This window comes from Triticum aestivum, chromosome 7A (genome assembly GCF_018294505.1).
Source record: "Triticum aestivum cultivar Chinese Spring chromosome 7A, IWGSC CS RefSeq v2.1, whole genome shotgun sequence".
NCBI lineage: Eukaryota > Viridiplantae > Streptophyta > Magnoliopsida > Poales > Poaceae > Triticum > Triticum aestivum.
The window spans coordinates 663,612,787-663,626,457 of NC_057812.1; the positions used below are offsets into that span (position 1 = coordinate 663,612,787).

General features: G+C 41.7%; 2 protein-coding genes across 2 annotated transcripts; both read right to left on the minus strand.

Annotated features, from left to right (window-relative positions):
- Positions 1-6,957: 6,957 nt before the first annotated feature.
- On the minus strand, positions 6,958-8,650 carry LOC123149081 (uncharacterized). Its single transcript, XM_044568613.1, has 3 exons — positions 8,422-8,650; positions 8,016-8,168; positions 6,958-7,703 (listed from the first exon to the last, which is right to left on the minus strand). Exons 1-3 carry the CDS (start codon positions 8,494-8,496, stop codon positions 7,152-7,154), a joined length of 780 nt encoding a protein of 259 aa, XP_044424548.1. The 5' UTR covers positions 8,497-8,650; the 3' UTR covers positions 6,958-7,151.
- A 273-nt stretch (positions 8,651-8,923) lies between these two features.
- On the minus strand, positions 8,924-13,401 carry LOC123149080 (uncharacterized). Its single transcript, XM_044568611.1, has 9 exons — positions 13,119-13,401; positions 11,681-12,121; positions 11,351-11,525; positions 10,961-11,255; positions 10,459-10,531; positions 10,260-10,350; positions 9,805-9,884; positions 9,459-9,721; positions 8,924-9,340 (listed from the first exon to the last, which is right to left on the minus strand). Exons 1-8 carry the CDS (start codon positions 13,164-13,166, stop codon positions 9,467-9,469), a joined length of 1,458 nt encoding a protein of 485 aa, XP_044424546.1. The 5' UTR covers positions 13,167-13,401; the 3' UTR covers positions 8,924-9,340; positions 9,459-9,466.
- Between the last annotated feature and the right edge of the window lie 270 nt (positions 13,402-13,671).

Here is a 13,671-nt window from a genome sequence, read left to right on the forward strand (position 1 = left end):
AAGCACAAGTGTGGAAAAAGGATAGTAGCATTGTCCCTTTTATTTTTTTATTTGGCATTTCCTTTTTCTTTTTTTGGCCCCTTTTTTGGGACAATGCTCTATGAATGATGATCATCACACTTCTATTTACTTACACCTCAAGAATTACAACTCGATACTTAGAACAAGATATGACTCTATATGAATGCCTCCGGCGGTGTACCGGGATTGCGATGAATCAAGTGTGACATGTATGAAAAATTATGAACAGTGGCTTTGCCACAAATACGATGTCAACTACATGATCATGCAAAGCAATATGACAATGATGATGCGTGTCATAATAAATGGAACGGTGGAAAGTTGCATGGCAATATATCTCGGAATGGCTATGGAAATGCCATAATAGGTAGGTATGGTGGCTGTTTTGAGGAAGATATAAGGAGGTTTATGTGTGAAAGAGCGTATCATATCACGGGGTTTGGATGCACCGGCGAAGTTTGCACCAACTCTCAATGTGAGAAAGGGCAATGCACGGTACCGAAGAGGCTAGCAATGATGGAAGGGTGAGAGTGCGTATAATCCATGGACTCAACATTAGTCATAAAGAACTCACATACTTATGGCAAAAATCTACAAGTCATCAAAAACCAAGCACTACGCGCATGCTCCTAGGGGGATAGATTGGTAAGAAAAGACCATCGCTCGTCCCCGACTGCCACTCATAAGGAAGACAATCAAAGAACACCTCATGTTTCAAATTTGTTACATAACATTTACCATACGTGTATGCTACGGGAATTGCAAACTTCAACACAAGCACTTCTGAAATTCACAACTACTCAACTAGCACGACTTTGATATTATTACCTCCATATCTCAAAACAATCATCAAGCATCAAACTTCTCTTAGTATTCAAAACACTCATAAGAAAGTTTTTACTATTCTTGGATGCCTAGCATATTAGGATTATTTAAGCAAATTACCATGCTATTTAAGACTCTCAAAATAATCTAAGTGAAGCATGAGAGATCAATAGTTTCTATAAAACAAATCCACCACCGTGCTCTGAAAAGATATAAGTAAAGCACTAGAGCAAATGACAAACTACTCCGAAAGATATAAGTGAAGACCAATGAGTAGTCGAATAATTATGCAACTATGTGAAGACTCTCTAACATTAAAGAATTTCAGATTTTGGTATTTTATTCCAACATCAAGAAAAACTAAATAAAATAAAATGATGCTCCAAGCAAAACACATATCATATGGTAAATAAAAATATAGCTCCAAGTAAAGTTACCGATGAACGAAGACGAAAGAGGGGATGCCTTCCGGGGCATCCCCAAGCTTATGCTTTTGGTTGTCCTTTAATATTACCTCGGGGTGCCTTGGGAATCCCCAAGCTTAGGCTCTTTCCACTCCTTGTTCCATAATCCATCGAATCTTTACCCAAAGCTTGAAAACTTCACAACACAAAACTTAACAGAAAACTCGTAAGCTCAAATAAATCATCACTTAGGTACTGTTGTGAACTCATTTTAAATTCATATTGGTGTAATATCTACCGTATTCCAACTTATCTATGGTTCGTACCTTCCGATACTACTCATAGATTCATCAAAATAAGCAAACAACACAACGAGAACAGAATCTGTCAAAAACAGAATAGTCTATAGTAATCTGGATCAAACGTATACTTCTGGAACTCATAAAATTCTCAAATAAATTGCTGGACGTGAGGAATTTATCTATTAATCATCTGAAAAAGAATTAACTAAATATCACTATCCAAATAAAAATGGCAGCAATTCTCGTGAGCGCTAAAGTTTCTGTTTTTTACAGCATGATCGCAAAGACTTTCCCCAAGTCTTCCCAAAGGTTCTACTTGGCACAAACACTAATTAAAAGCATAAACCCACATATAAACAGAGTCTAGATGAATTATTTATTACTAAACAGGAACAAAAAATAAGGAACGAAATAAAGTTGGGTTGCCTCCCAACAAGCGTTATCGTTTAACGCCCCTAGCGAGGCATGATGATTTCAATGATGCTCACATAAAAGATAAGAATTGTAACATAAAGAGAGCATCATGAAGAATATGAATAGCACATTTAAGTCTAACCCATTTCCTATGCATAGGGATTTTGTGAGCAAACAACTTGTGGGAACAAGAATCAACTTGCATAGGAAGGTAAAACAAGCATAACTTCAAAACTTTAAGCACATAGAGAGGAAACTTGATATTATTGCAATTCCTACAAGCATAAGTTCCTCCCTCATAATAATTTTCAGTAGCATCATGAATGAATTAAACAATATAACTAGCACCTAAAGCATTCTTTTCATGATCTACAAGCGTAGAAATTTTATTACTCTCCACATAAGCAAAGTTCTTCTCATTCGGAAAAGTGGGAGTATCATAAGAAACTCGAATACTATAAATTGTTTCCACATTAAAAGAGTAATGTTCAGAAAAGGGGTAACCATAATCATGACAAGTTTTATAAATATAATCACTACTTTTTATAGCATAAGTATCATCATAATGATCATCATAAGTAGGAGGCATGCTATCATCATAACAACTTTGCATATCAAAATTTGGGAGGCTAAAAATATCATCATTATTAAACATAGCATCCCAAGCTTGGGACAAACATTAATTGCAGCAAATATATTATCAAAAACATCATCTTCATCAAGCATAGCATCCCCAAGCTTGGGCCTTTTCATATCATAAGCATAATCACTCTCATCATTAATAGTATGGATAGCACCAATAGTATAGAAATTATCATATTCTTCCAAGCAAGTGCCAAAAAGATTTTCAAGATCATAATAAGTATCATTATCTTCCACAATTATATTTTCATGAGGCACAATAGTAATAGGAGCAACATTGTTTGGGTGAGATATCTTTTTACCTCTCTTCCTTTTTCTTTTCTTCTTCTTCACCACATCATGTGTGGGTTCAATCCTCTTTTTGGAGCTCCTTATTAATGAGATTGGTTGAATAGAAGGCTCCTCCTCGTTACCTGATTCATCATAAGAAATAATAGGAGGATATTGGGAAGTCTCTTCCCTTTCATTAGTGTTCTCTCCATCTTCTATTTGCTTTCTTTTCTTTATGTAATTGGCAATATAAGGATTTTCAATGCAATTCACCGCACAATACATATAAATTTCCTCTAGATCAAAACCAAGAAGTTTATAACGGGCAAATTCTGGAAGATGCTTAGTTATGTGTTTCATTTCTTCACAACCCATAAGCAAGCTAAGTTCATTATAATGTGCAAGGGAAATCAACTCATCACAATTTTTGGACACGATTAGATCATGAAACAATTTGCATCGGATAGCTAAATGACCACTTTCATTGCAAAGTCCACAAGTACGGCCAAGAAAATTTAAATTTCCAGCACAACTATCTAGCCTTTCTTGCAACAATTTAGTTTCTAAGTACTTATGCCTCATGCAATATCTATCTTCCCTATTTGGCGTGTACTTACAAACCCAATGCACTCCGCAAAAATTGACATGTTTATAGGAGACATTTTCATCATAACTAGTGCAATCATCATTAGTACCATGAATATTCAAGGAGTTCACACTAACAACATTGCAATCATGCTCATCATTCAAAGATTTAATGCCAAACATTTTAATGCATTCTTCTTCTAACACTTTGGCACAATTTTCCTTTCCATCATACTCACGAAAGATATTAAAAAGATGAAATGTATGAGGCAAACTTAATTCCATTTTTTGTAATTTTCTTTTATAAACTAGACTAGTGATAAAATAAGAAACAAAAAGATTCAATTGCAAGATCTAAAGATATACCTTCAAACGCTAACCTCCCCGGCAACGGCGCCAAAAAAGAGCTTGATGTCTACTACACAACCTTCTTCTTGTAGACGTTGTTGGGCCTCCAAGTGCAGAGGTTTGTAGGACAGTAGAAAATTTCCCTCAAGTGGATGACCTAAGGTTTATCAATCCGTAGGAGGCGTAGGATGAAGATGGTCTCTCTCAAGCAACCATGCAACCAAATAACAAAGAGTCTCTTGTGTCCCCAACACACCCAATACAATGGTAAATTGTATAAGTGCACTAGTTCGGCGAAGAGATGGTGATACAAGTGGTATATGGATAGTAGATATGGGTATTTGTAATCTGAAAATATAAAAAAAGCAAGGTAACTAATGATAAAAGTGAGCATAAATGGTATTGCAATGCATTGAAACAAGGCCTAGGGTTCATACTTTCACTAGTGCAAGTTCCGTCAACAATAATAACATAATTGGATCATCTAACTATCCCTCAACATGCAACAAAGAGTCACTTCATGGTCACTAATAGCGGAGAACAAACGAAGAGATTATGGTAGGGTACGAAACCACCTCAAAGTTATTCTTTCCAATCAATCCGTTGGGCTATTGTTATAAGTGTCACAAACAGCCCTAGAGTTCGTACTAGAATAACACCTTAAGACACAAATCAACCAAAACCATAATGTCACCTAGATACTCCAATGTCACCTCAAGTATCCGTGGGTATGATTATACGATATGCATCACACAATCTCAGATTCATATTTTCAACCAACACATAGAACCTCAAAGAGTGCCCCAAAGTTTCTACCGGAGAATCACGACGAAAACGTGTGCCAACCCCTATGCATAGGTTCATGGGCGGAACCCGCAAGTTGATCACCAAAACATACATCAAGTGAATCACGTGATATCCCATTGTCACCACAGATATGCACGGCAAGACATACATCAAGTGTTCTCAAATCTTTAAAGACTCAATCCGATAAGATAACTTCAAAGGGGAAACTCAATCCATTACAAGAGAGTAGAGGAGGGAGAAAACATCATAAGATCCAACTATAATAGCAAAGCTCGCGATACATCAAGATCGTACCACCTCAAGAACACGAGAGAGAGAGAGAGAGAGATCAAACACATAGCTACTGGTACATACCCTCAACCCCGAGGGAGAACTACTCCCTCCTCGTCATGGAGAGCACCGGGATGATGAAGATAGCCACCGGAGAGGGATTCCCCCTCTAGCAGGGTGCCGGAACGGGTCTAGATTGGCTTTCGGTGGCTACAGAAGCTTCTGGCAGCGGAACTCCCGATCTATTGTGCTCTCTGATCGTTTTAGGGTATATGGAGATATATAGGCGGAATAAGTACGTCAGGGGAGCCATGAGGGGCCCACAAGGGTGGAGGGCACGCCCAGGGGGGTGGGCGCGCCCCCCTACCTCGTGGCTTCCTTGAAGCTTCCTTGACGTGGACTCCAAGTCTCCCGGGTTGCTTTCCTTCCAAAAATAAGTTCTGTGAAGTTTCAGGTCAATTGGACTCTGTTTGATTTTCCTTTTCTGCGATACACTAAAACAAGGAAAAAATAGAAACTGGCACTGGGCTCTGGGTTAATAGGTTAGTCCCAAAAATAATATAAAAGTGCATAATAAAGCCCATAAACATCCAAAACAGAAGATAATATAGCATGGAGCAATCAAAAATTATAGATACGTTGGAGACGTATCAGGTTGCACCCCCACCACCACCCCCACCACCACCATCAGCACCAACAGCACCAGCCATAGCTAGGAAGAGGCCTGCAACATCCACGGCTACTCCAGGACCAGCAAAGAGGAACAAGGCTGCTGCTTCTGCTACTCCAGCACCTGCCACATCAGCACCTACCAAGAAGACCAAAGCAACCAAGAAGACAAGGGCTCCTAGCACATCTTCACCAGGCAAGAACACAAGGTCATCCATTGCCTCTCCAGCAAAGAACACCAGAGCATCAACAGCTAGCAGAGGAGGAGGGTACACAGTTTTCAATGCTCCAAGGCAAGCTGGCAACTCTGAGATGGAGATTGGGTCCAAGAGGGTTAGGAAGCCAACTAGAAAGTGGAAGGCATATTTCACTGCTAGTGGTAACTACTAAAGATTCCAACATTTGAGAAAGCTGTCTTGTTGTATGAGTGTTGAAACCTAAGTGTTTGCATTCTTAAACCTATGTATTTGCTTGCTGAAACTTGAGTTTTTGCATTATGAAACCTATGTATTTGCTTCCTGAAACCTGAGTGTTTGCATTATGAAACCTATGTATTTGCTTGCTGAAACCTAAGTGGTTGCATTATGAAACCTGAGTGTTTGTGACTTCTGGTTTGGCAGCTTGGTGAGGTTGATAGATTGATAGAATCCCAAAATACTGATGCAAAGATTGATAGATTCAGACAACACTCATGCAAACATTGATTCATTTTATTCAAATATTCATAGATTCCACCATCCAAACATTCTTTCATACAAAGAGTTGTACAGAAATGGAATGGATACATAGCTCAGACTCTCATTCATACTTAAAATAACTACTAGCAACAACTCTCAATCGTAACGATCGAAGAAACGGTGCCACTTTGCTCTGGTAGAAGGGTGAGGATCGAGTACTGCTTGTGCCCTAGCCCACTTGATGATCTTCCCTGAGCTCTTGCGCCTGCCGCCAGGGACAAGAACTGAGAACTCATTTGGGTTGCACTTCTCCAAGATCTTCTCTGCCAGCCTCCTCTTGAACTCCAGCTCCCAATCTGATGGCATGGGCACCGCACAGTGAGCCCTTTGCCTCCTCACGTCCACTGCCTGCACTGCCTCCTCTTCCTCATCTGTCACCTCCCCAAGCTCTGGATCCATCTAGGGTTTCTAGAGGTGGGGTGTGGCGGCTGGGTTCTGGACAGGGAGGAGGGTGGGTGGAGGAGGCTATTTATGAGCAGTGGAGAGGCATCTAGAGTTAGTAGGCCTAGGTTTGCAAACATAACTGGGCCACAAAGTCCAGGTACAAAGCACTAATAAACACACTTCAACTATCTTATAAAGATAAAAAAACACATATCATAGTCCAGCTGTGCTTATCACTGACTCCATAACATAGCATAAGAGGTTCAAATACAGGCAGAACATTCATTACAACATAGTTCATAACTTAGCATTAAAGGTTCTAGTAGCATACACTACAGTTCTTAACATTGGCATAGACATAGACTAGATTAGCTTCACATTCCCCAAAATGTACACCCCATATCTTCACATCAGATTGTTAGGCACATACTTATAAAGGCCTTAGATGTACTTCACCAACTGCAGAACACACTTCATGAATCAAGGATGACCTTGATTTTCTCAAGTTTCTCCTTGCTTGCATGACCATCTTTCCGCGGCTCATTCACCACATGCTCAAGCTTGGCCTTCTCAATCTTAAGCAAATCTCTCTCCTGTTGAACCTCCTTCATTGCCTTCCTGGTGTTCTTGATAATGTCAGCTTGACTCTGTAAAATGCACCTATGTTCCTTGGCAAGTTTGAGCCTCTCCATCTGAACCTCCAACCTAGCACTCTCTTCTACCTCTTTCTTCTTCTTCTCAAGGTCTTCCTCCTCAACTGCCTTCTGGTAAACCATGTGGTCTACCCTACCATCCTGCCAATCAAACATCTTGGATACATCTTCGACAAGCTTTGTGTACTCAATGCACAGCTTGTCATTTTCAGTCTTAAGCTTGGCCAAATGCTTCTCATACTTCTGCTTATCAACTACCCTGCCACAATTATGTTCATGGAACATGTCCCACAACCTTGACAAGCAATTCTGAAGAATTGTAGGCCAGGGCTGGTCAACCCACTCAGTAACACCACAGTTAACACCTTCACTCTGCATTTGAAAATTGTAATATACATCACTAAGTGCACTCAATTTCATAACAACAAATCATATCAGACTAAGAAACTGAAGGTGATGCTTAAGTAAGCTGAATATGTTGTTTAATATAACTCAAACTATAACTGAAACCCAACCTGCTTGTACAAGTTCATTCACAGATATATGCTTCCTATACAAAAGCATATTTGATAGTACCATATCCCTCAATACCTTAATATTGTGTGGGTTCAGAACAGCAACTTGTCATCATAGTAAATACATGTGTGGGTTCAGATGAAAATGATTCCAATTAAGGTACTATACCTGCTGCACTGGACAACCATAGAAACGCCTTCCAGTTAAGGTTCCTTCAAATGCCACACACTTAATTGGCCTCATGTGGTGCATCATGCAGGTGGGTTCAAAAAGCTCCATCTGGCCACAGAAAAGAGGCTCCACGGTGGTGTCAGGAGTCTCCTGCATGAACACATCAACAAAATCACCTTAGCTAGCTTACAGAACCAGACATAGATCGAAAATCAATTCCCCAATCCAGGAAGAACCCTAACCCTAACCCTAGTTTTGAAGCATACATAAACCTAGCTCAAACAGCAACCATAACCCTGCCTACTAAATAACAGTAACCAAAGCTTACCCTAGCTCACCAAGATGAACCCTAACCTAATCTAGCTCCTAGATTAACCCTAGCTCGGCAGATCGAAAAACTTACCCAAAGAGCCATGTCCATGCTTGTGATGTCGCACTCATCCTCTAAGCTCGTATCCCCGTCATTCCAGGAAGGCATGGCGGCAGTGGAGCTTCAGCAGCGCAAGTCACCGCCGGCGTCGAAGAGCAGAGAGGAGAGGAGAGTGAGAGTGAGAGCAAAGATGAGTGCGGGCAGCGGAGCAGAGTGAGAGGGAGGGAGACGACTTAATGAGCGCAAAAGCAGGTGCGGTCCGAGTAACGGCCGTTAACGGCCTCGCCGTCACGCGCGGCGCTAACGTGGCCTGACAGGCGGGCCCGGGCCTTCAAAAAACGGTTTAAAACGCTAGCAACGGGCAATTTGGGTTTTTTGAGACAGCCAACGAGAAAAGTGATAGGTATCAGTCACAAACAAAAAAGTGATGTTTTTTGGAACCCTAGCACGAAAAGTGGTAGTTTTATGCTATTTACTCATTCTCTCGAGATACACAATCATATACGTATATAGTTGTGAATTCAGACAAATTGTGTCACACCCACTAAAAAATCACTCTTGACAAATATAATTCATAAAAAAGAGACAATTATAATTCGTAAAAGCTTCTCACAAGCAAAGCTAAGGAGCTCTCGCATACTACGTCTCATTTGCCTATATTCCTGTGTGGCCACTAAAACACAACAGCCATCGCTGCACTCTGCTTTTCTGGTGTGATTTTGTATAATGCTTACCCTCAAGAAACCCGGTATTTTATGTCACAAACTGCTAGACTAACTATACCCATGGCCAAACTCAGGCGGCATGTTGCCTCCTCCGATGCAAAGGCCAGGAAGATCTTCTCCCGTGTATCTATTCTTGCCACCATTATGGTTCTGAAGTCCGACAAGCTATGACTACTGCGCAGATCAAAGCTAGCTATTCACACATTTGGATCACTGCTCGTCTCGATCTGCAGAAAGCCGTCAGCAAGAGCGGTGGTAAGCACGGGTATAAATATCAGTTAATGTTCTCACTAGAGAAAAAGAGAAGCGACAAAGTGAATCTCTAACATTTTGTTGGTAACAAACCTGAATGATCAGACGATGTGAACGCCAGATTGTGGAGGCTGCCCTTGTTGCTGCCTATCACCGCTGTTCTCGCTCATGGCGTTACTCCCGGATCCTGGATGCTGACCTTCGTTCGCAGGCTGAGGGTGCGCCTGGGCTAACCGTTGGCTCCTCCTCCTGGATCTCCACCTCATGCACTCTACTAGCAGTGAGTTTGTACTGATAGCAATCCCGAACCCGGTGAATGATGACAGTAGGACCGCAAGGACTGCATTCACTCTTAGCTGCAAGTTTGGCGATAACATTAAGAGGTGCTGTAAAGGCGTTGTATCTGCATCGGATGTAATTATGGGAAGAAGCTTCATACCACGTTGTAAAAGATATGAGCAAACAGGATCACGATAGCAAACTGGAAGGATGCATAGGCCCATAGGTAGCTCTTGGTCACTGCAGGAGCAAAGAAGATTCGGATTATAATGTTGACAAGAAGTCCACTACCTATAACAGATAAATAACCCACAGCAAATTGGCGCAACAGTTCAACTGCAGCACTACTGGAATCGAATGTGCCACCATTGACACTTGTTATACATTATAAACTTATGATTTACTCAAAATTTTCAGCAAACTCAACACTAATTTGAGTTAGAAATCGGAAGGCGCAGTAGTGGAACACTAGAATTTTGGTCTTTCACTGCATAGACAACACTGAAAAGCCTGTTTACTATCTCAAATTCTCAATAAAATATCTAGTGTTCGTCATGCTGGAAATGCCTCTGACAGTAGCAAAAATGGCCCAAAGAATAGAGTATGCTTACTTACCCATAGTAGATGCTATCATGGAAGAAAGGAGGCCCAACACACATGAGAAAGGCAATGAAATTGCCAGTGCACGTGACTGCAAATCAGTGACCTGTTCCAGTGAAAGAGTAGATGCAATTTAGATGGCTTTCACAGAAATGGAAAAAAGGTTGAATTACATTCAAGTGAACTGGTAAAGAAACAAGCAACAAACACATACCAGAAGTTGTTCCAAGAAACAGAAGTAAGCAAGCATGCTAACCATCACTAAAATTGGAATGTCCTGCCAAAATCTGCACGAAATTGGAAGTATCAGATTTTGCCAAACATGCAAACTCATCAATCAATATTTATTACTCCCTCTGTTCCTAAATATTTGTCCTTTTAGAGATTTCAAATGGACTACCACATACGGATGTATATAGACATATTTTAGAATGTAGATTCACTCATTTTGCTCCGTATATAGTCACTTGTTGAAATTTTTAGAAAGACAAATATTTAGGAACAGAGGGAGTATATTGCTGTTTTCTAACTTCTAAGAGTAGATCAATCACAAAAATTACTGGAAAATACATTTGAAATTAGTTTTCTCTTCTCTGTTTCAGAAAGTGCACATAACCAGGAGAAAATGGCGGCATTCCTACCTATCAATCCAGATAGCACTGAACCTAAAAATACTTCGTATTTGCTAACCAAACTATTCTCTGAAGCATTCTTACCTGTACTGTTGAGCAGCTCTTTGTTGAGCACCATTTGCTAGTCGCCTGGTAACGGTTTGAGTCGGAATTCTCAACAGAGTCACCGGCAGATTCTTAACTTCTTGTCTGCAGACATCACATATCTTGTTACCCTTGATGCTAAACCATTTGACAGCACAATCTTGGTGCGCGAGGGCAAGCTCTCCTTTGCAGCTGCACTCCATTTTAAGTGTTTCTCCGCCTTCGTTGAGTTCAACAAAACAAATTCTGCAGACTGCCTCTTCTTCAGGAATATCTTCACCTCCATCTTCAGGACCTGACAGGACGACTGGAATGAACAAATGCTGCTTCTGGAAGGAAATGGTTTGGTCTAATAAAATATCAGGGTAAAGGTTTAAAGAGAGTAGATACCGTCAACTGTTTCTTCAATGACATCAGTCGGTGCAACTGTATCAGCTGGAACAGGTCGCGGAGTTGCTGGAATCACACGGATGACACCCAATGAATCTGCTCTCCTCAAACTCCTGTTTTTGCGATTTCCTGGTACTGAAAGTGATCGCCTAATTTGTGCTTGAACTTCTTGTTTCTGACAACATCATAAAACATACTGTTAAAAAAATAGGACCTTTGCAAAACTGCAATTGCTTAAGACAGTGCAAGGCCCCATTTGCAACTGGCCCGTGTAAAAGGTATATAATCTTGCATTTATCTGGATACAGCAGAAAATATGAATGTACTTACGGATGTAGTTGGGTGGTCGACTATCTGAATTCCCGGAGAAGAAGCTTTATCAGAGGTTCCAACAGGTGTGACTGGCAAAGAATAGGTACGTTTTGCCGATAATGAGTTAATGACCTTTCTAAAAGAGAAAGATCCTGGTTGAGTTGGATTATCTTGCGACCCTTCCGACGCCGTCCCAGGAAGTAGAAGGATTGTCCGGTCACCTTCCTGTGTTGAATTCCTTAACCTGAAACTCTGCTGCTTGATAGATGATTTTGGTCTAGCTGAGTTAGGCCTTGGCGGCAGTCCAGCTCTTGTCGAACTGGGGCTGGCGGATATATTAATCCTCGTTGAACTAGGTATATGGTTATCCAAGGTCCTGGTTGGTATTTGCAAAGAAAGGTTTGGCCTTCGCGAATTGTTCCCCTGTGCACCTTGGGCAGTGTCATCCTGGTCATGCACCTACATGGTCAAGCAAAGAACAAAATTAAAATTGAGCTTGTAAAAGTAATGGAGTAGAAAGAAGAGCAAGGCATACAAAGATGTAAGAGACGCGTAATGATTCTTGAGCCGGTACTCTTAATATCAAGCTCAGGGCACTCATCTTATAGCTTATAAACACATGGAGTAGCACCATCAGATGTTCTCTTTCAGCGCTCTTCCACATAGTCTAGCACTCTAAATTCAGTGATTCACACACTGATAAGAAACAAGAATCTGAGGAGTGTGACAGCACCATCACCATGATGCATGAGTCTACGAGGACCATGGCTTAGAATAAAATACCTACCCGAATGATCATACCATTTCCAATGTTAAAAATTGAACGATGGTCCTCTATTCCCAAGGCAATAATGTATACAACTGTTTTTTCATTTATTTTTGTGATGAACAATGTATCCGACAAAATCACACTAGTAGCTACATGAACACAAATCGAGCAAGCCATTTCAGTGGTGCAAATTCTCCAGAAACTGTCAGGAAACCTGATAATAGACGCTAGCTACTGCTGCTATAATTAGAGCTCATGTGAGGACGGTGACAGACGGAGATGGAGACCATGGTAGGCACACATGGCCCGTTTTTGACAATTGAGGAAAGCCGCTTTGTTAAGAGCAAAATAATCTAAGAAACAAATCGATCCTCCACTAGCAATTGAACCTGCCCCAGCAGAAAAGGAAGGCATCCCCGATTCAAAACCGAAAGATTCGCCCAGCGCAGCCTCGATTCAAAACCAAAGCCCGCATCTCCCGAGCAGGAGCAGCCGAAAAATCAACCGAGCACCGAACTACCCGCAGAATTTAACGGGAAGCAGAGTCGAGCAATCAGTACTCCTAGATGGTAAACGAACGGCGGCACGGGTACGAGCAGTCGGCAGAGCGCCGCAGAATTTGCGCAGAAAAGCAAGGGAGGTAGCCGAGGCCGGGGCATAGAGGAGCGGGGGTGGTCGGGATCTCACCGCGCGGTCGCCGGAGCGTGGCGGCGCCGGCCCGTCGGCGCGGTCCATGGGCGCGGGGCCGCGGACAATTCGATGCGGTGCGTTTGGCGCGGAGCGAGAGGCTGCGTCCCGATCCGGGGCGAGAAACGGAGAGCGAGGGGGGAGGAAGGAGGCGTGGCGTTGTCGTTGGGAAGCAGCTGCGCTGCTCGAGGCAGAGCCTACTCTGGTAGAGTAGGCAGGGGAAGTCCGGCGGAAGCAGAGCCTTGCGGGTGGGCTGGGCGGCCCCTTTTTTCACCCTTTGGCCCTCGGGTTTCCTACTTATCGAGAAAACCGGAGCCACACCCACCTCAGGATCTCGCTCTCAAGTCTCACCAAGCAAACTCGTCTAAAAAAACAGAAAAAGTCTCGGCAGTCAGCAAACAACTGTATAGTACTCCCTCCGTTTCTAAATATTTGTCTTTCTAAATATTTCAAATAACTACTACATACGGATGTATGTAGACATATTTTAGAGTGTAGATTCACTCATTTTGCTCCGTATGTAGTCACTTGTTGAAATGACTAGAAAGACAAG

Coding starts and splice junctions, on each gene's coding strand:
- LOC123149081 (XM_044568613.1), bottom strand. CDS start 8,496: ATGCCTTCCTGGAATGACGGGGATACGAGCTTAGAGGATGAGTGCGAC. Junction 8,169..8,421: donor GCATGGACATGGCTCTTTGG/GTAAGTTTTTCG, acceptor GTGTTCATGCAG/GAGACTCCTGACACCACCGT. Junction 7,704..8,015: donor ATGGTTGTCCAGTGCAGCAG/GTATAGTACCTT, acceptor TTTCAAATGCAG/AGTGAAGGTGTTAACTGTGG.
- LOC123149080 (XM_044568611.1), bottom strand. CDS start 13,166: ATGGACCGCGCCGACGGGCCGGCGCCGCCACGCTCCGGCGACCGCGCG. Junction 10,532..10,960: donor AGAGCTGCTCAACAGTACAG/GTAAGAATGCTT, acceptor AATTTCGTGCAG/ATTTTGGCAGGACATTCCAA. Junction 9,885..10,259: donor CATGATAGCATCTACTATGG/GTAAGTAAGCAT, acceptor TTGCTCCTGCAG/TGACCAAGAGCTACCTATGG.